At 40.9% G+C, this 25277-nt stretch overlaps 1 protein-coding gene across 1 annotated transcript in view; it reads right to left on the bottom strand.

Annotated features, from left to right (window-relative positions):
• The window catches only part of MYRFL (myelin regulatory factor like), a 124211-nt gene that overhangs the window by 55876 nt on the left and 43058 nt on the right, over positions 1 to 25277 (bottom strand). Inside the window, exons 3-10 of the mRNA XM_032170723.2 lie at positions 19503 to 19570; positions 19145 to 19403; positions 18305 to 18396; positions 11639 to 11789; positions 7559 to 7754; positions 4754 to 4830; positions 3102 to 3212; positions 1355 to 1445 (exon numbers count right to left, since the gene is read on the bottom strand). Of these exons, the coding sequence (XP_032026614.1) occupies positions 1355 to 1445; positions 3102 to 3212; positions 4754 to 4830; positions 7559 to 7754; positions 11639 to 11789; positions 18305 to 18396; positions 19145 to 19403; positions 19503 to 19570 (1045 nt within the window). The remainder of the gene's footprint in view (positions 1 to 1354; positions 1446 to 3101; positions 3213 to 4753; positions 4831 to 7558; positions 7755 to 11638; positions 11790 to 18304; positions 18397 to 19144; positions 19404 to 19502; positions 19571 to 25277) is intronic.

Here is a 25277-nt window from a genome sequence, read left to right as displayed (position 1 = left end):
TTTACTTTAAATCTGATTTGTTAGCACAGCAAGGCAATTCCAGATTACATCAAATGAGATGTCAAAGATGGCCCTGGCCCCTGCAGAGGCCTGGACAGGCACTCTGTGACTGGCTTATGATGCAAGGAGATGGCCCCACCTGCCTCTGCCCCAGATGATCCTCATTTGCTACATGTTATGTCAGAACCCACAAAAATGCAGCCTGGAGTGTGCATGTCCTTCCCTAACCCTGGGATTGCTGAACACATAAGTGTTTTACCTCATTTCTATCATTACTTCATCTCCATTACAACGCTGAGACACAGTTAAAGGATTTCCACTAATAGGAGGCTTATTAATTTTAATTGACAAAAGGAATTACAGAGGGCCCTTTGTTTCAGAACAGTTCGACACCGGCAAGGAGAGATGCCATTTCCCCAAATGGGCAGATCTTCTTTTCTTCCTCAGGGCCTCAGGTTAACAGCCACATACGTGGGCAGGCCCACAGTGAACACTGTTCTCGATCGGAGTTTGCATGCCTCCCTGTATCACTTCAAAGATTCATAACAACACAGCCCCTCCCAAGGCTGCCAGGCCTGTGGCTACCTGTTACTTCATGCCTCTGGTATTTTCAGTGGTGGCCAGCCTGAACTCACACAGCTGCAGCTGCAGCTGCCAACAGCTTTATGTTTTGTGCCTGCCAAGACTCCCCTGCACAGCTGTGACCAATCATTCATTCAGCAAAATGTGCTGAGCCAGCCATTCCCATGTGCTAGACAGTAGCCCAGATGCCCTGGTACCACCAATCACATTTGGCCTGGAATGCTTTCCTACCACTTTCCCCACCCTGTGGGCTTTAGGGTCAGAGAGATCCAGGCTCCATCATTTACAATTCGTGAGATCATGGGTTAGTTACTTAGCCTCTTAAGCCTCAGTTGCTCTGGGTATAAATAATGTAATGTGAAAGAATAACAATGTAAAATGATGTCATATGTAAATTGTTTAGCTCAGTGCCTAGAACATAGAGTAAAAACCAGAGTTTCTCAACCTCAACACCACTGACATTTTGGGAGGTATAATTTTTTGTTGTGGAGGTTGTCCTGTGCATTGTAAGGTACTGAGCAGAATCCCTGGTCTCTACCCACTAGATGCCAGCTGTGACAACCAAAAATGTCTCCCGACATTGCCAAGTGACCCTTGGAGAACAAAATTGCCCTCGTTTGTGAACCACTGTGTGAAAACTAAAATAATAGTTTCTGCTATTACTATCATTATCATCGAAATAGCATATTCAAGCACACCATTGAAAATTCAAATTCTGCCTACATGGGAGGAAAGCATGTGAGATCCAGAAAAGTCAGAGAACTGAGCTTACCCTTACAATGATCCTTTCAGAGATGTGGGCAGACAACAGATAGAACTGGTCTTGATTAGCAGCATACAGTCCAACCACCAACATGAAGTATCTAATTCAGAGACAGCAGACCAATGCCAACACATCAGGAATGGAGACACAATTTGTACAATCAAATACCACCCAACAGTTGATCAATAGTGAACTTATCAAGAAGAGTTTGCTTATTTAAAGACTGCCTTTTCCCTTCTGTTCTAAGTTGTCCCCCCAGTGAAACAAGAGAGCAGTTGATTCACTTGCTATTGTTCTGGGTCAGCTCTTTGCCCAGTTGGTGGTATTTGGGAGCTGTTTTACATGCCCCAAAAGAGGAGGAAAGCAGGTCACCCTGAGGAGATGTCCCAGGACAGGTCTGGGTCAGCCTATCTGTGCTGATTCAGCACAGGCCTCTCCACACTGCAGTCCTGGGCCCTCAGCACAGCATGGCTCACAAATACAACAGGAAGCCACCTTAAAGTCCTTTTGTTCAGAGCCACAGAAGCCACAGGGCCTGGGCCTTAATGGAGACTGACTCCTAGAGTCTGCCCTACCACACTGGATCCTTACCAGTTCAGCCTGCTCTTGGCCATGTATCCTGTGCCTTCAACAACCTCAGGGCTTGACTTTAGCCCCTTCAATTGCTTCCAAGGCAATTTTCATCACTGTTATTTCAATTGCCTCTTCATATGTACCACCGATGAGACAGTTTTAAGACTAGACCACTTCTTAAAAGTCAAAATTAAAACTGTCCTCATCAAAGAAGCTTTTTTCCAAGAACTGCATGAAAAAACTCCACCAGCTTCCTCTGTAATACTCCTATTCTCCTAGAGAACAAGAGTTTCCCTCTGCATCTAAAGTAAATCAGTAAGAGTAGTAACTGTTATCATTATTAGTATTAGTTACTATCAAGAGCTCAGTGTGCCATGTACCGGGCTAAACAGTTTACCTACATTAGTTTATTTTTATCCCCGAAACAACTTTATTGGAGTAGAATATTGTTATTGTCTCTATTTTATAGGACAGGAAAATGAGTCTCAGAGAGGTTAAGTTATATGCCCGAAGTCACTCACCTAGTAAATGCCAGTATCAAATAGTCAAATTCAATTCTATCCAACTCCAAAACCTATGTTCTAAAACCAGCTGTTCTCAAACTTGAGCATGTATCAGTGTCACCTGGAGGGTTTGTTAAAATACAAATTGCTGAGCCCCATCCCCAGAGTTTTTGATTCAGAGTTTTTGATTCTTCAGTAAGGCCCAAGAACTCGCATTTTTAACAAGTTTCCATCTCTGCTAGTCCCGGAACCATACATTGAAAACCACAGGTCTAAATCATGAAAACATGTTATTTTCTTTTTTAATCAAAAAGGTCATAGCAGAACTTCAGGACTAGAGATCAGCACACTGGTTGAGAAATGCAGTCAGTCCTCAATCTGTGGATGGCAATGAGACATAAACATGTGGTCACTCTAGAAAACCATGGAGGCAGTCAAGCCAGGCAGAGATAGGGCAGGGCAGGAAAGTGGGCGTTGAGGGCATGGGGGTGGGAGAAGAAAGATGTCCACAGGTAAAGGAGAAATGTTAATAAACTGAGAGTCAGAGAAGGGAGGAAAGTGGCTTAGAGGACCTGTGTTCTGGCTGGTAGCACTAGGAGGATCAGAGGGGCCCCAGGAGGGCACTTCCTGGCCAGATAAAGTACCCAGCCACACTGCCATGCACACAGTGACATCAGTACCTCTGGTCTGGATTTGGTTTTCCCTTTTTTCTCATATTATTTGCTGTGGTTTCACTGAAGTGTAATCGTCCCAGCGTTACTTTGGTGACCTGGTCAGTCAGTAGATCAATTCTAAAACAAACAGCAAAAAAAAACCAAGAGACTATAAGAGAACACCAAATCTCTGATCATATCTAATCCACTTTCAGACTCCCAACTATGCTTGGTTCCCAGTTCTCACCACACTGAAAGAACAGTTTATTCTAGTCCCCGATTATTAACTTCTATCCACAGCATGGTCAGCAATAGCTGCCAGGAAGGCCATGGAATATCTTGAAGGGTAAGAAATGCTCAGTCAGTAAAAGCTCAAGCCTGGAGTTTCCAACTCACAAGGGCTGTATGATCCATATACCCAGCATGGGTTCTTTCACCTCCACAGTGGGGAAAGAAAACCTTTCATTTGTGCCGCTGCCACTGTTGTGATAGCACTCACCTCCTGACTGAAGCAGTTTAGGTCTCACATGAATGCCTTTGCATCCCCTTCGCGTATTTGCCTCTCTTAGCCTAGCAGTGGGAGGCAGCTTCCTCCAAAGGAAGGCCACAAACACCCTGCCCAGGCAAGGGAGAACCAGATGCACCATGCACATTTAGTGCGGTGTTTGTACATGTGGCTTCTGGACTGTCCAGGCCATGAAACCATCTTCTTCTCAGCCCAAAGGGGGTTGACTCAGGGTCAAAACCCTGAAATGTCTCCACTGCATCCCTGCCAAACCATTCAAAAAGCAAATCCTACTCACTGTAAGTCATCCTACAGAGAGGACTCTAGCTTGGACTGCCATATTGCTTTGCATACTACCAGCTATATATGCTTTCTATATTGGAATCCATTCAGCAAGCAATCAACATGGCTTTAAAGAATAAGGAAAAATGACTTCTAAGTACAGCATGGATATACAATCTTGAAATTAATTCAATCAACATCATGCTGATTTAAATGAAAAATTAAAAGAAAGATCTAGCCATAATTTATCTCAAGGAACTAAAGTTGTTAGTAAGGTTGTTAGCAAAGTTTTTAGCAATAAACTATATAAAAATAACAGTGGCTTTAAAAATGGATCGTTTTATAAAGAATTTTTGCAACAGTTTCAATGCATAGTACAACTTTACTTTTGTTGATAAACATATATTCATAAGATTAACATTAATACTACATTAATGGCAGGGCGCTGTGGCTCACACCTATAATCCCAGCACCTTGGGAGGCTGAGCCAGGCGGATCACCTGAGTTCAGGAATTCAAGACCAGCCTGGCCAACATGGTGAAACCCCATCTCTACTAAAGATACAAAAAATTAGCCAGGCGTGGTGGCTCATGCCTGTAATCCCAGCTACTCTGGAGGTCGAGGCAGGAGAATCCCTTGAATCCAAGAGGCGGAGGTTGCAGTGAGCCCAGAGCGCGCCACTGCACTCTAGCCTGGGCAACAAGAGCAAAATTCTTTCTCAAAAAAAAAACCACTATATTGACATTATTAATTTGGATTCTATTCTATGGTAGGTTTCATTTTAAATAAGCAAAATAAATTAGACAATAAATAAAATTATATATATACATAAAACAAAGTAGGTGTTTATTCACAAAACATTCACAAAGGAATTCAGAAAATAAATTCTTACTTAACAGGATTGAAAATCTTTTTGCTCCTATCTGCTTGGGACTGTTCAATAGCAATTATTTGATTGGTGGCTTCTACCTGTATGAAACAACAAAAAGTAAACTAATTAATTAATTAAAATGTTAATTAGCAAAGAATGTTCGAGTACTTAAAAAGCTTTTCAAGACATCATCCTAGGCACTGGGCAGGAGGAACAAGTCACTGAAAAGACACATAAGACAATAGTCCCTACCTTAATGCGGTGTTCTGTTGATGAGGAAAGAAATAAAGACCTGTGAAATTAAACAACGAGAACACAAGACAACAGAGTATTTCAGGTAGGCAGTGAATACAGAGAGGGCTGGAAGATGGCTGAAACATCAGGAGTAAGGCAGCTCCTTATTTATTCATTCATTCTAGAAGTACTTATGGAGCACCCACTATGTACGAGGAATTGCTTTAGGCATTAGAGATAAGAACTGAACACAGTTAACAAAATTCCTGCCCTTGGGGAGCTTACATTCTACTATGAAGAAACAATGATATACAATATAATAAATAAAGCATAGGAATTAACATTTATTCAGCATCTGCTACAAATTCTTCTTGTTCTGTGAATATTGGAAAGGACTTGTGAGACCAGCCCTGTAATATACAACTGGTGGGTATTCACATTGTAACAAATCTTTGTAGAAAGCAATTGGTGGCCTATATCAAGAGTTTTAATAATATGTATCTTTCATGTGTAAATTCCCCTTCTGGAATATATCCTTATGCAAAGGTTGGTGGATGTTCACTGAAGTTTTATTAACAATAAAAAATGGAAAATAAACAAAACTTCTAATAATAAGGGAATTAACATGATGCATCCATACAATGGAAAACTATATCATCTTTGTGAACAATATTTTTATGGGGTCCTTAATAATATCATATAATGTGATGTTCACAATATATTACTAGCAATATGAGATTAATTTTAATAACAGAAAAAATGAGAAAAAAATAGGCTACCAAATGGTGGATCCCAAATACAAATGAATTTTATCTTTTTCATACATTTCTATTATGTTCCAAAATTTTCATAATGAACTCATATTACATTCATAATCATAAAAAGAATGTCTTTTTGTTGCTTGTTTGTTTGATGTTTATATGTATTTTTGTTTTTGTTTTGTTTTGTTTTTAAGAGCTCGGTTTGGTGCAAGAACAGTTATGAGTGCAGCAGCCAAGCCTTAGTGCCTAAGCCCAGGTTAGCTATCAGAATAAAATGTGTAGGCCAGGCAGAATGGCTCATGCCTGTAATTCTAACACTTTGGGAGGCAGAAGCAGGAGGATTGCTTGAGCCCAGGAAGTTGAGGCTGTAGTGAGCCGTGATAAAGCCACTGCACTCCAGTCTAGGTGACAGAGCGAGACCTTGTCTTAAAGAAAACAAAACAACAACAAAAACAACTAAATACGCAGATAATGAATGCTTCTCTCTCTTAGGAACTGGATGTAAAGTTACAGTTTAAGAATTACTTTTTGATCACTCAGAAGTCATATTACCTGCATTCTGCTCTATCATTTACTACTACCTTGGATGAATTGTGTAACCTTATTGGTCCTCAGTCTCCCCTCTGTTAAACTGTAGAGGAGGGCGTTGACTAAATTAGTGGCTTCTTGGCTTTTTTTTAGGTCACAGATCTCTTTGATAATCTGATGAAATAATGAATCTACTTCATATGAAAATGCATCAACATCAATAAAAATAAAATAATTAAGAATACATTTAGTAAAAGAATTGCAAGAGTATTCACTGAAAACTATAAAACTATCATTTGAAGTGATGCTGTGCCATTTTCTGAGCCCAGACTTATGAAATCGACATCTTGGCTGGATATAGGGGCTTATGCCTGTTATCCCAGCACTTTGGGAGGCCGGGGCAGGAGGGTCACTTGAGCCCAGGAATTCAAGATCAGCCCAGGCAACATAGTGAGACCCCATCTCCACAGAAACAACCAGGCATAGTGGTACACACCTGTGGTCTCAGCTACTTGGGAGGCTGAGACCTAGAACTCAACTACTTGGGAAGCTTCAAACTATACTTTGAAGTGATGTTGTGCCATTTTCTGAGCCCAGGCTTATGAAATTGACATCTTGGCTGGATATGGTAGCTCATGCCTGTTATCCCAGCACTTTGGGAGGCTGAGGCAGGAGGGTCACTTGAGCCCAGGAATTGAAGACCAACCCAGGCAACATAGTGAGACCCCATCTCTACAAGCACAGCCAGCATGGTGGCACACACCTGTGGTCTCAGCTATTTGGGAGGCTACCACTTGAGCCTGGGAGGTCAAGGCTGCAATGAGCCATAATCATGCTGCTGTGCTCCAGCCTGGGTGACAGAGCAAGACCATGTCTCAAAGAAAAAAAGAAAGAAAGAAAGAAAGAAATTGACATCTTTCACTTCACTTGTCTTGCAATGTTTATCCTTAGAAGCCAGCCACCATGCTGTGAAGAAACACAAGCTTTCCCAAAAAGCAGTTCACATGGAGAAGAGCTAAGCCCTGTCAGTTAGAGCCCCATTTGAGCTCCAACTGATGGCCAGCCCAAACTCAACGGGCATCTGAGTGCTTCTTGAAAATGGCCCAGTTAAGCTGCCCCAGTTGATGACTTCTGAGCAAAGATGAGTTGTCATAGTCACACTCTGACCCAGTTGCAGATTTGTGACCAAAATAAAGGACTGCTATTCTTTTAAGTCATTTTGGGATAGTTTGTCATGCAGCAATTGACAACTGAAACAAAATAAATGTTGACTGATGTAAACTGAACTAAATAAAAGACATACCTTAATGCCAAAAGCTTTCAAGTAAAACATTTCTATTGGCTTTAGGCCCATCTCGGTTTCAACAAATTTTGGACTTCCCCAAACTTGGATGTGAATGGTTATCTGAAAATGATTCTTCTTTTGGCAAACAAAAGCTTCATCTGCTGGTGAAAAATTAAATCCTTTGTCTATTACAACTCGATAGCCCACATCAGGTCTATGAAAAGAGAAACCAAGAAACCAGCTTTACAAATGTTTTCTATATATTTATTTTCATTAACAATATTAGTTGTATAAACATTTCAAGAAAATGTACTGTGAGAAGTGCCTTTTGCTATATTTAATCAATTGATTTCTTGAATTTTTAATGAGGAAATAAAAATAACATTTCAAAACACAGCTGGCTGTGTTCAAGCAATTCTCCTGCCTCAACCCCCTGAGTAGCTGGGACTACAGGTGCGCACCACTATGCCCGGCTAATTTTTGTATTTTTAGTAGAGACAGGGTTTCGCCATGTTGGCCAGGCTGGGTTTCAAACTCCTGACCTCAAGCGATCCCACCCACCTCGGCATCCCAAAGTGCTAGGATTACAGATGTGAGCTACCGCACCCGGCCAGAAGTACAATTCTTGCCAAATGGAAGCATTATTTTTTTCAGATTGCCTTTCCCCTTTGTACTTTTTAGACTTTTGACTCCAAAATACAATAGAAAGATGTAGGCTAGATGTTGAGAAGTCAACACATTACTTGGACTTGTGAAATATCTGGGGTAGAATTAATCTCTTTTCTCCTTTAGGAAAAAAAAAAGTCTCAAAATTTCACCAGCAACACCATATTTAAAAAGTCACTTGGATGAAAGAATATTCAGCCTATTGATGATCACATGAAAAAGCAGACTTAGCAGAATTACCAGGAATAGCTCTTAAATCAAATCAATCAGAGCCAGTTATGCAATCGATTGGAAACCTGTTTTCACTAGAGTATGGTCATTTCCTTTTTATTCTCCCAATTTGGTAATAGCACTGAAAACCTACAACGGTGGTTACTTCTGCAGAAAGAAATGGGATAGTGGCAGGGTGGCTAATCAAATTTTTGCTTTATTGGTTTTATCATTGCTATTTCTAATAGCAATGCTTTGTGTATATAAATTGAGCATCCCAAATCTGAAAATCCCAAATCTGAAGTACTCCAAGATCCTAAACTTTTTTTTTTTTTTTTTTGAGACAGAGTCTCGTTCTGTCGACCAGGTGGAGTGCAGTGGTGTGATCTCAGCTCACTGCGACCTCCGCCTCCGGGTTCAAGCAATTCTCCCGGCCTCAGCCTCCTGAGTAGCTGGGATTACAGGCTCCAGCTAGCATGCTGGACCAATTTTTGTATTTTTTTTAGTAAACATGAGGTTTCACCATGTTGGCCAGACTGGTCTTGAACTCCTGACCTCAGGTGATCCGCCCGCCTCGGCCTCCCAGAGTGCTGGGATTACGGGCATGAGCCACTGCGCCCAGCCGATCCAAAACTTTTTGGACACCAACACGATGCTCAAAAGAAATGCTCACTGGAGCATTTCAGATTTCAGATTTTTGGATTAGGGTAAATATAATACAATCTTCCAAAATCCAAAAAAGTTCCCAAATCAGAAATACTTCTGATCTCAAACATTTCAGATAAGGAATACTCAAACTGTAATAGCCTTAATAAAATAATTCTAAAATGTTAATAAAAAGAAAATATATTAAATGTATAACATTATCAAATAGAGAATATAAAAGTTGAAAACTTCTTTGATGAATTTTTCCCATGCATGATGAAAATATGCAGCAGGATTTTTAATTCATCAAGCTTCCTAAATGTGGGTTTCTTCTCAAGAAAGAAGCTCTCCACAAGCAGAGGAGGGCAGTACTCACTGCTCTACTACTGTACAGATCTGTGCATCCTGGGATCTCAATTTGGATGGCTGCTATTATAATGAATAACACAGAGTTTCTAAATTTTCCTCTAATTCCAGAAACAGAAAAAAATAATGGGTCTCTTGGGAGAAGAGTGTTCATGTTCTTTGCACCTTCCCAGTGGATCAAGTTACTGAGTCATTGGCTACCCTTAAGAAGCCAATCAGTCAAAGGCTCCACAATCACTGTGCCTGCCAGCAGCAAAAAGAAAATCCACTGAATGAAGAATTTGATAAAGAGTACATGTCTTATGCCATCTGGAAACTGCTTATTGACTCAAGTTTCTAGAATTAATCTGCTAATTTGTTCATCTAAAGGCTAGATGGATAGCACTATATAGATTTTACTACAGAGGGTAATAAGAACTGTCTTGGTTGAGAATAAAACATTTTTGGTGATGTTTTATGCTTCACTGTCAAAAACTCTGAAGAAAAAAAGTACAGCTAAGATATGAGCGTTAGGCTGAAATTTAGGACAGCAATAATCAGAAATAGAATCAATCAATAAGAATTATACTGTTGATGATTATTGTGAACCTTAAACACCAATCTCTGATTATAGAAATCTGCTTACCTAAGAATGGCAATTCTGCTTCTGATATCAAAAGTTAAGTATAAAGTCAATTAAACTGGCTTTTTAAAAGTTCTTTGATAGCACTGAAACATTATTCAGAAAAAAACTGATAAAATTTTAATGCCCTAACTGTGTTTTTAGGTTACTTAAGAAAATGATATTTTTGTAACAAATTAGACCTAACTATAGAAGAAAAGACGGATGTTTTTCTGTCTTCCTAAAAACTTATACCAATATATTGATATAAGTAGTGAAATTAGGAGGGCCTGAATTCTAAACTGGGTAAATATTGCCTTCCTTTTTTGCTTAGGAAAAGTGAATTATGGCTAAATACTCAACATAAATCTGCCTCAATACTTTTGAGTTGATACCATCTGTGTTCTCCTTTCTTTCCATATCCTCTGTGTTCTCCATATTTTTCTAGATTATTGGAGCCAAGATAGGCTGTTCAAACAAACTTAAAAATGTTTTCAAATAAGAAGAGGGATAACACTTACCTTGAAAACTTGATCAACTTGTTGCATAGAGCCTGGGAAGCAGTTAAGTTTTAATTAAAACATTGAGCCTGCGTGTGACAGTTTCATACCTTGGTGCTCACATTTCTTATAGAACATGGAATGTTCCCCAAAAGATAATCTAATGAAGGCCAAGCCTCAAAGCCAAAACCCATGGACCCCTCATTTCTTTTTCTAATTGCACACAGTAGAAAAGACACAAAGTCATGACATTTCAATGATACAAGGAGCAATGAGCTTCCTTTAGCTTATTAAACACACCAACTCCCAAAGTCTGTTTAACTCCCTAGATTTTGTTTTAAGGAAAATATTTCTTCCCTCTAGTACATCCACCATAAAAGTCCTAGTGATAAGCTTTACTGTATTTGAATTTGGAAAATTTTAACTTAAGTTATAGCCCAATGAAAATTCTAGAAGACTTAAGTAGGTAAATTACATGCTAAGAAATAAAGAAGTTGAAAGGATGTTTAAGAGTAATAATATAGGATTCCACATTTATTTCTTGAAACCATATTATGTCATAAAAATTGGGTGAAGCTTTTCCACTTTTTTAGGATGTTTTATATGATTTGACTTCAGACTCCTTACCATAAAGAAACCACCTACCACGATTGCTGCAGGATATATTGTCAGTGAACTTGGTAATATTCATTCACAGCATATATGTTGGGGGTGGTCATTGGCTCACAATTTAATGTGGCCCCCAGAAAAGTATTTTATGGCATTATAAATGAACTGCAGGATTAAACGTTAGTGATTTGGGGAATGTCTATATTCCAGTTTTTAGTTTAAACTGGGCATGTGATCCCAGAAAGATTCCTTCTTTCTCCATCACTTAGTGGTTAAATTATAATCAGATAGAACTATAAGTCTGGCTTTCTGAAGGCCAGAAACCCATGTTCCAACTATTTATTTGTTAGGATGCAAAAAATGAGGAGTAAGACAGACACTTTCTCATTGACTTGCCCCACTTGACCAGAGGTGACATCAAAGCTCCAGTGCTTGAACTCAGTACTGAGATTTGGCACTGTCTGTCTCCCCTCACTCTCCAGCCCACCCAAGGCCACTTACAGTTTTTCATAATGACTGTTTAATAAGCTGTGCCAAGGAACACTATGGTATGGCTGCCACTTCAGAGCAGGAGAGCACTGGTCTGCAGGCATTCCGTTCTGTCCCTCACTGTCAGGGTCCTGGACTTCACTGCTGTGACTCCTACTTGTCACTGCAAAGAAACAGGTGGGTCAGAGCCTTCCTTCCAGGTTGTTTTTCCTAGACTCACAGCTAGCAGCATGAAGCTGATGAGTGGGCCATGTGTAAGGCAGAGTGACCGGGGAAGTGTCATGTGCTGGGGGTAGGAGGTGTGCCGCTGACCTCATTTTCTCATCTGTAAAAGGAGCAGCCTGGGGTCAGCGATGTCAAAGGGTGGGGGGTGAACACCAGTTGGAAACTTTGTCCCTAATATCTATCTACCCTACATCCTGCATAGCTTCTCCTCACTTTCAGTCTGTGTGGTTGCAGTGAAGTTCACTCCCAGAGCCGGGAGGGTAGGTGACCCAGCTCAATCAATCAAAGTACAGCATTCAGTCCTTGCATCAGTAATTGCATCAGCGGTGGACATGTGGCCTATCCCAATTCAAGCAGAGTGGATCTCAGCACTTCAGGGATGCTCACTCTTCTCCATGAGGTTTGAACCTGCAAGATACATTGCCAACAGCTGCTGGCACCATTTTGGGACATGAGGGAAAAGCCCATCTGGGAATGATGCCAGCACAGCAGAAGGCAGAGTTAAAAATGAAGGGCACCCAGTCCTCGTGGTGTCATCTGAGTTCTGGGACCCAATTCTAAACCCTCGTGTTACAGGAGCCAATAGTTCCCCTGATTTTGTTTTTTGCTTGTTTTGTTGTTGTTGTTTTATTTTGCTTTTTTTGCACAAGGCAGTTTGAGGGTTTGCCTTTTTTTGAATTTTGGTTTGTTTTTGTTCATTGCAACCAATGTATTTTAATTCTGGCAGGTCTTTTGTGGCTCCAAGATTCTGTGGTCCAACTAGCTTTTTGAACTTAGACCAGTTATTTATTCACTTGGAGTCTTACTTCCCTCAACTGCAAAAAAGAAATTAAAAACATATATCCTGCCATCTTTACACATTACAGCATTACACAAGCAGAGAGAATGACATAATGGAAGTGAAAGCACTTTCAGCAGCTAGAACCAAGATAAAGTAACAGAGAAAATCTTGTTAGTGTGCAATATCAACTGTAGAAAACTGCCACTTTTCTATGTCAAAAATGGTCAAATAACGGCAATTTCACATGTGCAACCTCCTATTTTGCATAATCTTTGTAACTTCTCTTAATTTGAGTATGCCTCCTAAACCATATGGATTCAACCTCAGATAATTTTTATGCAAAATGGTATTGGTACAGTTGCTGTTCCCTTTTCTTTTAACTCCTCTACCATCACTCATGCCTGGCAACAGGAGGGAATGGGAAACAGTGGGTGTTTGTGAGACCAGGTGCAGGCTCTCAGTAACAATGTACAAATAGGACATTAGCTCCTATTGAATGTATCCACCTAGCCCACAGCTTGAACAAGGCAGGAGAAAGGAGCTGGGTTGTTTTTTAATCTTCAAACTTTTCCTTTCTTTATACTTCCATTGAGGACTTCCTAAAATAAATAAATAGAGCTGCTTCAAGCTGCTTTTCATACCAAATGTCAAAAAAAAAAAGTATTTCTCTTGGAGTATTGCTATTAAATGTCACTTAAGCAAAATATGCATTTTTTTGTTTTTATAAAATACCCATTTTAGAAAGATTTCTCAAAACACTGAAAAACTTTTTTCCCAGCTACAAACACAGGAAGTGGACAATGCAAGGAGCTCTTCATGCTCTCACTCCTCCAAAAGCTACCTGGTCTAAAATATTTTCAGAAAAAACAAAAAGGAAAGAAACCCTTCTATGGTTATCCTGCTTACACCAAATTGAGAGAAAAAGAGAATGTAATTCTTCCTTTTTTTTCTTCCTCTCTCCTACAATGAAGAAAGGGTCAAGAGCTTGGAGTTTCATATCAAGACAGATCTGGGTTTGAATCACAACTCTACACTTAAGGGCTAAGCAATCTTACAAAAATGATTTAAGCTCTCTGAGCTTCAGTTTTTTCATCTGCAAAATGGGAGTAATTATGTCACCTCCCAGAGTTGTTGAAGGGGTTCAATGAGGCCATGACTGTAAAATGCAAAGCACAGTGTCTGCCACTGGTAAGAGTTTAAACAACAGTGCCTTCAGCTATTACTAGTGGCACTGTCATTATCACTGTACTTGTTTCAACTTAGGTGGCTCAGTATTTCCTAAGAAGCCTTGGGAAATACTTCTGTTTTTGGCCTCCATGGTAGCTCTATCTAATGTGAAATAACTAGCCCATGTTCCTGACTGAATACTGGCTAAATCATGGCCCTTTCCCACTCAAGCATGGCAGCAAGGTCAATGTTCCCAGGCATGCAGCCAAAAGCCAGCTCCACTCCTCCAGACACTGATGGAGAGGGTGGACAGGGGCAGGGAGGATTGTCCTCAAAGACAACAGCATTTCCTGCCCTTTGTCATCACAACAGTAAGGGTATCAGAGCAGCCGCTCCAATAGGGGTGACACATTGTGGCTTCCCTGGGAGATGGCTATCAGCTGGGAAAAGCCCAGGTACCAGCACCTGGGATTACAGGCCCACACTGAAACCCAAGGCACACACCTGAGCCTAGTGCTAGAACTTATTGATATTAATACTACTAACAATGTCTCCTACTTTGAGTGCTTTCTGCACCACAGGTGCTGTCCCAGACACTTTATGTAGTATTCCATCAGCTCCTTAAATTATCTCCCAGGTAAGAATCCTTTTGTTCCATAAACTTTCTTTTTTGAAGGACACTGTACATCAAGAAGAGTACACAGATAATGAGTACACAATTTTATACTTTACAAAATGATCTAGTTCTATGGGATGCTTTGAGCCCTGCAGGAGACACCCACATGCCCCCTGTCAATAATTAGTCTCTCCTCCCCAAGACTGACCACTATCCTAAAATCTAACACCATAGCAGAGTTTATAGAAATGGAATATTATGATGTAATATATACTTTTGTATGCTGGGCTGGCTTTTTTTTTCTTCTTCTTCTTTTTTAGACAGGGTCTTGCTCCGTCACCCAGGATGGAGTGCAATGGCACAATTATAGCTCACTGTAGCTTCAACTTCCTGGGCTGAAGCTATCCACCCACCTCAGCCTCCCGTGTAGTTGAGACCACAGGCGTGTGCCACCACATCGGCTATTTTTTTTTTTTACTTTTTGTAGAGACAGGATCTTACTTTGTTGCCCAGGCTGGTCTCAAACTTCTGGGCTCAAGCAATCCACCCACCTCAGCCTCCCAAAATGCTGAGATTACAGGCATGAGCCACCATCCCCAGCCTCACTGGCCTCTTTTGCCCAACGGTATGTTGATGGGATTCATTCATTAGTGTTGCAAATGGCAGTCCTTTGCTCATTCTCATTGCCATATTGTACTCCATTGTATAAATATACCACAATTTATCTTGCCATTGATGGCCATTTGGTATCTTTTTCGTTTGTGATTGTTATAAGTAATGATGCTCTGGACATTCTGATGCATGTCTTTTGGTGGGTATATGTACACATTCCTGTTAGTTATACTTCCAGGGGTGGAATCACTGGGTTGTAGGACATGCTTTAGTAGATACTGCCAAAAGGATTTCTAAAGTGGTTATGAGGTAAGGATTCTTAATCTCATTTAACAAATGTGGAAACTGACTTTCAAAGACCTGAAATAACTTGCCCAGTGTCACAGCTGTTAAGTGGAAGAGGTGAGATTCCAATCTTCCTCTTCACTTCATGCTAGATTGAGGATCTCTTGAGAAAATTTAACAGAAGTGAGAATGTAAAAGCAGCAAACTGCTTAAGTCCAGACCTTTTGGAGAAAACTGATAGCTTGCATTTGAATGCTTTTCAAAATATGTTTGCATAACTTACTTTAAAAAGTCTTAGAGATGGGTAAAGTCAAAATTATTATTCTCATTTCATAATCAAGAAAAATAAGGCTCTGGGAATCCCAGATTCCTGGAGAGATGAGATAGGTACATTTTCTGATGCTACAGTGTGAATTCAGCCAGTTCACCTCTTACTGTGGGCCACTGGCCATGACTCTAAGGCTGGAAAACCCTTTTGTATTTGAGGTTCTAAATAAGAGAAGATTGAAGCCTCCCAGGGAGGCCGTGAACACTTTTTTTATTTGGGGTTCAGACCAAGTAGGGCCAGGAACCAGCTGGTAGAAGCCTGCTTACCAACACTTCCTCTCTAAGCAAAATTTTACATTTGCCCACGCCAACCCAGTAATTCTACATTTTCAGCCCTATAAATGAGGATCTTGGAACCCTTGGCCAAAGTGTACTACTTGGGAGGAGGTCACTAGAAAAGCTTTATTGATTGATTCAGGACATCTCTGATCAAAAATTCGTGATCTTTCTGCCTGTAAGACTGGCATAACCTCCTCCTTCCTCTAGCAATGTGCTGTTTCCCCAGGACCTTTGTAGAAACCTTGGCCCCTGCAACATCAAACAGGAATTATTGACTAGAAAACTTTTGCTAAAAATACAAACTGTAATAAGAATGTGGCATTCGGATTAACTAAATGCTTTGTTTTGTGTCTTTTTTCTTTCTTTCTTTTTTCTTTTTTCGGCCTTGGGAACCTGCTCATTTTCATTCTGGAACTGTTGTCTGGAATCAGTTATCTTTAGTCAGCTCTTCAGTGACCTGTGAATAGGACTTAAACAAGGGATATAGGATTTCCTATCTGCTGGAAATCCTAGTAATTTCCATCACTCTTCCATGGTTGTTCTCTGAAGATGGTGATGAATCAATGACCTTTCTGGGACAGGCAGCAGAAAACCATCACAGGATGGAGCTTAACTCTGGGATGGCCAGGACAATTTGAGCAGCAATCTGGTTTGAAGAGGAAATTCTTGGAAGGTTTGAGTGACTTGTCCTGTATCCCTTAGTGAGCTAGTGCATCTGCAGGAGAATGAACAGATGGTTCCCCCGTCTGGCTAGGAACTTACTCAGCCTTTTATGTCTGAGAATCATAAAAAAAGCTACAGGCTAGATGTGGGGATCCCTGAAGAAATTAGGGTAGCATTGTATAGGAAGGTGGATGGAAAGCTCTAACTTATCCACAAATGGGGCTTTAATTAGCATTTTGTGTTTCTAAGGTTGGAAAAAAAAATGGTGAGCAACTGCTGACCATGTTGGATGCATATACAAAGAAAGGAGGCAGTCTGAGGTTTAGTTGATATGAGGGATAGATGCCCAGTGCAATTCTGAGACCATACTCCCAGGAGATGGGTGGGACTTGACTGACAGGGTGAAGTCATCATCCACAGAAGGCCTCCACAGCCCATGCTGGAGCTGACGCCAGAGGTCCCTCAGAGAATCAGCTCTTACCATAGGGCTGTCAAAGGCAAAGGCAGCAGCCCCAGCAAGAGAGACTGTGTTTTTTCCCACTCAGGTGAAGCCACGCACATCTCCTTTCTGGACAGTGTAAACCTCTAGAATCTGGGGACAGTGGTGGGATGGGGGAACCCAATAAGGAAGTCTTCAACCTCTTGCTAAGCTGACAAACTGGGATAGAAGAAATGGGACTTGGTATGCTGAATTTGTTCACACTGCCCACATTTGAGTGTTTACAGTTGCTAATAGAACTGGGTTGAGGCCAGACATGGTGGCTCATAATTGCAATCCAAAGACTTTGGCAGGCTGAGGTGAGAGAATCACTTGAAGCCAGGAATTCAAGACCAGCCTGGGCAACTTAGCGAAACCTATCTTTACAAAAACAAATAAGCAAACAAACAGAAACTGGCCTAGAGTGTTATCCTTTTCCCCTAGTATGTGCCATAGCATTTACTCTGAAAATTTTGAAGTTCAAGTCTTTAGACTTCAAAGGCTACTTTGTTAATCAGGCCTCTTGGCTCAAAACATGACGTGTTACACGTTATATAAGACAAAAAAAAAAAAAAAAAAAAAAACAGGAAGGCTGACCGCTTGGACATTAGATGACTCGGATGAAAGACTTCTAAAATGATTTTACAAAATTTCAAGCATCCACCGGGAACTTGCCAATTTGAAGTGAGTTTGAGGAAATTTCAACTTTCCACCTCCCTGTTCTAGTGGAAAAACCCTGTAAGTCTTGCTTCTCAGAGCGCCTTCCATGAGCCAGCAGCATTGCCATCACCTGGGAGCTTGTTAGAAATGCAGACCTCAGACCCTAGAGACCGAATCAGAGTCTGCATTTTACCAAGATCCTCATGCTATTTCTTGCACATTAAGGTTGAGAAGGATTGCAACAATGCAATGGGCATACCAGCAGGCTCTTGAAGGCACTGGCATATTGCACAGCTTCCACAGGCCTGGAGCCTGGGTCCTCTGAGACACATTGTCCCTGAAATTGAAAGATTGGCATTTCACCCGCACCTGAGAAAGAAAACATCATCTCTTCCTGGGAGGAACTGTGTGACCCCGCCTGCATGAAAGGTACATCAAGAGGGAAGAACCAAACTACCAGAGCTTATCATTGCTCTTCTGTGAGAGGGAAACTTTTGTAGGGCTGCTCAAAGGCTGGTAAAAAGCCTTGATTTAATGCCCAAGGCTTTGATGGCATTGCCCTTGTCCCCACCCAGGTTTGCTCACTCGGTCTGCAGTGGCAGGCCCACACTCTGCATTCCCCGGAGTCCTCCAGTGCCTGCGTGCACTTTCTCTTCTTGGCTGGAGGCAATGAGGCTCTAAAATCAAGACACCAAAATGAAGGTTAGGATTCTTCCTTGCGTTCCATGTTATGTTAAATAAAATTTAATCTCCCAGGCCCTCTGCTTTCCTGAGTCTAATTCCAATTAGTTAAGGTTCCTTGAGCCCTACTAGGCTGAAACTCAGTTTCCCTTGATCAAGTGGATCTGAGATTCACCAACCTAAAAGATAAGCTGACAATGTTTATAATGGCAGAGGACTCATTGAGACAGGGAAGATACAGACTTAAAATACAGGTATACATTTTACACCTGACAACTTTTTCATGTGGAGTTTTACCACAATTTTTGATGGCCTTTACTCTTTCTGGCACCCTCTACATCCAGAAGAGGAAATAAAAGAAAGAAAAGGGGAGAAGACAGAAGAAAAGAACATTAGTTAATGCTTAATTAGCAGATATTTCTCGGAGAGCTCATTCACAATCCCTTTGGGTAGTCTAGCTGAGGCTGCATAAGCTAACAGTGCTTCCTCCATCATCCAGAATCTCACTGTATATTTCTGACATTTTAGCTTTTGGTTGAATGAGGACCTAGGATTTGGAGGGCTTTTAATTAAAAGATGGTCTAAGCCAAGAACACTGGGACCTCGCGACGTTCTATATGCGTCTCAACACTGCCATCTTCTGGACAGGACTCCACTGTGCATGCTCTCTAGGTCCCTGCCAGAGGCAGGCTGCTCCGAGGCTTTCTGCAGAGGTCTTTGATAACTAAATATCTTTTTCTTTACCCAGGGCTGTGACACAGAGGCTGCTGATGGTAAGAACAACCTATCCCCAGATGGGAGGACACGGATTGGTCCAGGGGGGTGGCAAGATGACTGGCGTTTGAGTGGCAGCTGTGAAAGCCTCCGTGGATTTGGCTGGAGTCGCCCATTCCGGAGGTGCTCTGCAGCGGGTGCACGGGCAGCACCGCAGGAGCAGCTGTGGGGTGGAGAAAAGGAGCTGGAGTCCTCCTAGCTGTGGGCCTCGGGGCTCGGTAGCATGCACCTGGGGAGAGACACAAGCAAGAAGTGCCCCTTTCTCACCGCCCAGAGTCGAGGAGGAAGAGCAACAGTGCAAGATGTGCTGAAGGTGGATCGCACTCACCTTTGACCTGCGGAGGAGAGCATGAGTGGGATGCAGAATAGGGCGGGGTGTCTGGGAGCTGGCGTTGCCTGAAGATTAGAGACATACATTGCATTTTTGTTTCACTCTAGTCCATTATATTTTTGTCACAAATAGGAGGCAACCCTCAGTGTACAGCCCCCACAGTGATGGTTCCAGGTGCTGGGCATGGGGGGTGAGGGGGTTGGGAAGTGAGAGCCCAGCAGACCAGGCCCAGGGTCGTGTCCTGGTTAAGTGAGTGGGCTTTGGGTCCCAGCTCTTCCACTTCCTAGCTGTGTATCCATGAACAAGTACATAAACTCTCCAGGCCTCCATTTCCTCATCTACAAAATGGAAATAATCATTACATCTACCTCACAGCATTGTTGTGAGAATTAAATGAGATCATGTATATAAAGCCCATAACATAATGTCCCAAACATAGCGAGTGCCCAATAAAGTTTAATATTATTGCTTCTTATAAAGGACAAATATTTAAAGTGACAGATATCCCAATGGCACTGATTGAATCTTTACAAATTACATGAATGTACTAAATTATCACATTTACCCCCAAATATATATACATCTATTATGTATCAATAAAATTTTTTAAATAATTACTTCTTAATACTCCTATACCAGAAAAACAATGGTTGTATATACTGTTTGGGCTAAGGAAATGTAAATTGCTGTCCCTACAGCAATGATTTTCCATCTGGGCGCCAGGGGATCCCAAAGCTCTTAAAAGGAGCTCAGGGGTTTTATAACAAGAACCCTTTAAATTGCTGAGGAGAAAATAACTTTTTTCTGTTGTATATGTTGAGGTGCAAGTAATTCTTTTTTTTTTTTTTGAGATGGAGTCTTGCTCTGTTACCCAGGCTGGAGTACAGTGGCATGATCTTGGCTCACTGCAAGCTCCACCTCCCAGGTTCAAGTGATTCTCCTGACTCAGCCTCCCAAGTAGCTGGGATTACAGGCGCCTGCCACCACGCCTGGTTAATTTTTGTATTTTTAGTAGAGACAGGGTTTCACCATGTTGGCCAGGCTGGTCTTGAACTCCTGACCTTAGGTGATCTGCCCATCTCAGCCTCCCAAAGTGTAGGGATTACAGGCGTGAGCCACGGCACTCGGCCAGTAAAATTTTATTTTTTAAAAAATGTGTACTACCACTAAAGAAGTGTGAAAATCTGTGTTCCAAAAGACCTACAAGTTGCTTATAGCTCAGCATCTCTGTGATGCTGCATCATACATAAGCACCCCAACCTCTACTTGATTCTCTTGCTTGAAGAGGAAGCTTCAAGTTTAGTATGTTGTCTAAAAGTCCAACATAATATGATGAAAAGCTTGCTTTTATCATTTATCAGAAAAGTTGTTTTCTCCTCAAATTACTTCTTTATAATTTATTCACTTCCTATTAATAAGAGAAGAGAGAACACACATCTACTCTCCTCCAAAAATCCCACTCAAATAAATGTGAAGCAATAAAGAGACATAAATACCAAAGCATATAGAGAATATGAGCAGAGACCCCAGCAGACCAAATTTTAATAACATGGCAGCAGACAGAAATAGAATAGATGATAACTGAACTAGTAGAATGGACAAAACACAACCAAGACTGCCTGGAAATGGTGGAGGGAACAGAGGGAACCAACAAGAAGTTTTCAAATCAAACAAAACTCAAAAAGCCCAGGACGCAGAAGTCACCATGAGCTTCTGCATTCGGGGCTAAGGGTGGAGCTGAAAACAAAAGGATTGTTTGAACATTTGAACAAGAAACAACTGGAAGCCGGGCGTGGTGGCTCATGCCTGTAATCCCAGCACTTTGGGAGGCAGAGGCGGGAGGATCACAAGGTCAGGAGATCAAGACCATCCCACCTAACACGGTGAAACTCCGTCTCTACTAAAAATACAAAAAATTAGCCGGGCGTGGTGGCAGGCGCCTGTAGTCCCAGCTACTCGGGAGGCTGAGGCAGGAGAATGGCGTGAACCCGGGAGGCGGAGCTTGCAGTGAGCCGAGATTGCGCCACTGCACTCCAGCCTAGGTGACCGAGCGAGACTCCGTCTCAAAAAAAAAAAAAAAAAAGAAAGAAAGAAAGACCTGGACCCTTACATCAGCTTCCCCACCCTGTAAAGCTACCTCCATCACCCCAACAGAAGTTGGAAAGCTTTACTCTCTAGAGAAATGGCCCCAGGGAAACTGGTACAGGGTTACCAGGCACAGTGAATGCTGTGGCTGAGCTACTAGGCTGAAAAAATAGAAGAATTCATTAAAAATCTAACCACTGAATTCTGAGTCTTTTCCTTAACTCTGTTTTGCATGTATCCTAGCAGATTTCCCACAAGTAAGAAATTGGAATAATGTTCCCAAGAAAAATGGAATGTACTCGAGGAAAACGTAGTATTTTCAAGTTACCAAGGAAATAGCCATCCCCTCCTTGATCACTCTACCAAGAAATTCATCCTTTGAGAACACTGGTTTGCACACAGAACTTTTTAAACAAGAACAAACAATAAAGGACCAGACATTTTGAGAAAGCCTTTAACATTAAAGACAGAGAACAAAACCAGATAAATAGGGAATGCTAAAGAATCACAAAGAGCTCTTTTTGGGTTTTTTTCCCCCTTCTTATATGATGAGTAAACTCCTACCAGATCTGACCCTCCCACAGAGAAACACTACAAACGCTGGAAATACTTAAAAAACAAAAACAAAACAAAACAAAAAACACCACCTACCCAAAGACACTGGAAACTAGACAAAAGCAAGGAGATTGTGGCGGGCACTGAAACTTGGAGAAGGTACTGCCATACAGTGAGTTTCTTGTTTACAGCATTTAGTCTGAGGGCTGGTTGAAGTCAGAGCCACAGGACAGCTAACCTCTGATAGAAATCCACAGCCTTCCTGGCCCGAATAACCAGAAAACAGATTTTGGGGCAAACACATCTGCTGAAAAGTGAAAGAGGAATCTTGGAAAAGAAAGATAAGAGGAGGGGACCCCTGGATTCTGTGTGTAACTCTGCCAAATCTATCGCTGACTCCTGATCTATCATATATGGGGTAGACTGTGCACAGCCCAACCAAAGACAACAGGACTGAACTGAAATTTGAGTTACTTCCCGAGACAAAGTTTACAATTTGAGTCTAAGCAAAGTGATTGACCACTAAAACAAAAGTATACATACTCTTCTGAGGGATATAAAAGAATCCAGCCATTCACAATGTCCAGGTACAAAAACTACAACAGCAATCCCCAACCTTTTTGGCACTAGAGACTGATTTCATGGAAGAGATGGATGTAGTGGGGGCGGGGGATGGTTTCGGGATGAAACTGCTCCACCTCAGATCATCAGGCGTTGGTTAGATTTTCATAAGGCGCATGCAATCTAGATCCCCCTCGCATGTGCAGTTCACAACCGGGTTCTCGCTCCTAAGGGAATCTAATGCCGCTGCTGATCTGACAGGAGGCGGAGGCCAGGCGGGAATGCTCTTGCAGCCCGGTTCCTCTCAGGCCATGGACCCGTAGCAGTCCGCCGGCAGGGGTTGGAAAAACTGCTCTACGAAGAACCAGAAAAATACGGCCTAGCTTGGAGGGACAGAACAACCAGTGAACACTAACCCAGAAATGATCCAGATACTGGATTAGCAGACAAGGATCTTTAAAGCAGCTACCATAAGAAGCTAAATGGAGCAGACAAGCACATGCTTGTGAAAAAAATAAAATCTCAGCAAAGAAATCAAAACTACAAATAAAAAAACTAAATAGAAATTCTAAGATCAGAAAAATTCCAGAAATAAAAATTTAAAAAAATTATTAGATGGGCTTAAAACAGAACTCAAAGATACATCAATAGACATCATCCCATCTAAACAACAGAGAGGAAAAAAAATGAACTTTAAAAAAGAGAGAGAAAAAGAGATTTATGAACCTGCAGAGAGGATGAAACAGAAAAAAATTAAGATGTAACAGTCAAAATCTTCCTAAATTTAGGAAAAGATATAAATGCATATATATTTTACATTATATCTTTAAAGATATATACATTTATATCTTTTAGAAGCTCAGCAAAATAAATACATCTACCGCATCAGAGTGAAGTAACTGTAAGCCAAAAATAGAGAAAGTCTTAAAAGTAGCTAAAGAAAAACAGTACATTATGTGCAGGGTCATAGTGATTCAAATAATCACTGACTAATCAAAATCTCCAGAGGCCAGAAGACAGTACAAAAACATCTTTAAAGTGCTACAGAAAAACAAAACTGGTAAGCCAGAATTTGATATCCAATGAAAATAGTCTTCAAGAACGAAAGCAAAATAAAGATATTTTGAGATAAAAGAAAATTAAGTGAATTTGAGCATAGACATGTACAATAAGAAATGTTAAAGACAGTTATTCAGGCTAAAGGGAAATGGTTCTAGATGGAAATTGAAACTATGAAAAGGGATGAAGAGAATAAAAATGATATATTATTGAATGTAAGTTATTTTTTATCTTAATTTTTAAAAATATGGCTGAAGCTGGGCACAGTGGCTCATGCCTATAATCCCAGCACTTTGGGAGGCCGAAGGAGAAGAATTGCTCAAGACCAGGAGTTTAAGACTAGCCTGGACAACATGGCAAGACCCTGTTTCTACAAAAAACACTAAAATTAACAGGACGTGGTGGCATGCACCTGTGCTCCCAGCTACTCAGGAGGCTAAGGCTGAAGGATCACTTGAGCCCAGGAGACTGAGGCTTGAGTGAGCCATGAGTTGCCACTGCTCCCTAGCCTGAGCAACAGGCTGAGACCGTATTTCAAAAATAATAATAAAATAAAATAACAAAATAAAATACATTTGAGTGCTTAAAGCAAAACTTATGACATGATTTTGTGACGTTTATAATGCACATAGGTATAATACTTAGGACAACTATAGCATAGGGGATGGGAGTCGGAGATCAATGGAACTACATTGTTGATGGTTCTACATTTATGTAAAGTGGTACAATATTAACTCATTAACTCTAAGTAAACTGTAAAGTTAAATAATGCAAAGAAGTAGAACTAAAGTCAACAGATAAAATGAAATTCTAAAATTATTCAAACAATACAAAATAAACCAAGAAAGGAGTTACAGAAGAATAAGAAACAGAAGGGGCCAAAAAAAAAAAGAGAGACAAATAATTAAATGTCAGACTTAACTACAGATATAGTCCTCCCTTATCCATGGTTTCACTTTCTAAGGTTTCAGTTACCCACAATCAACCTTGGTTCAAAAATATTAAATGGAAAATTCCAGAAATAAATAATTTATAAGTTTTAAATTGCACACCATTCTGAGTAGCATGATGAAATCACAAACCATGAATCATCCCTTTTTCCAGTATATCCACACTGTATCCACTACCCACCCATTGTCTTAGTAGCCTAAGACAAAGACAGACTGCCTGCCACGATATCACATTGCTTGTGTTCAAGTAACCTTTATTTTACTTTATAATGGTTCCAAACACAAGACATGTAAAGTTGGCAATTTGGATATGCCCAAGAGAAGCCACACAGTGCTTCCTTTAAGTGAACATTTGAAAATTCTTGACCTAGTAAGGAAAGAAAAAAATTGTGTACTGAGATTGCTAGAATCTACTGCAAGCTTGTCCAACCCGCCACGCATGGGCTGCATGCAGCCCAGGACGGATGCAGCCCAACACAAATTTGTAAACTTTTAATAAACGTTATGAGATTTTTTTCTGATTTTTTTTGTTTGTTTAGCTCATCATCTATCATTAATCTTT

The sequence above is a fragment of the Hylobates moloch genome, unplaced genomic scaffold, assembly GCF_009828535.3.
Source record: "Hylobates moloch isolate HMO894 unplaced genomic scaffold, HMol_V3 SCAFFOLD_12, whole genome shotgun sequence".
NCBI classification, from domain to species: Eukaryota; Metazoa; Chordata; class Mammalia; order Primates; family Hylobatidae; genus Hylobates; species Hylobates moloch.
Note: the sequence above shows the minus strand (reverse complement) of the source record. Positions and strands in the feature narration are given on the sequence as shown.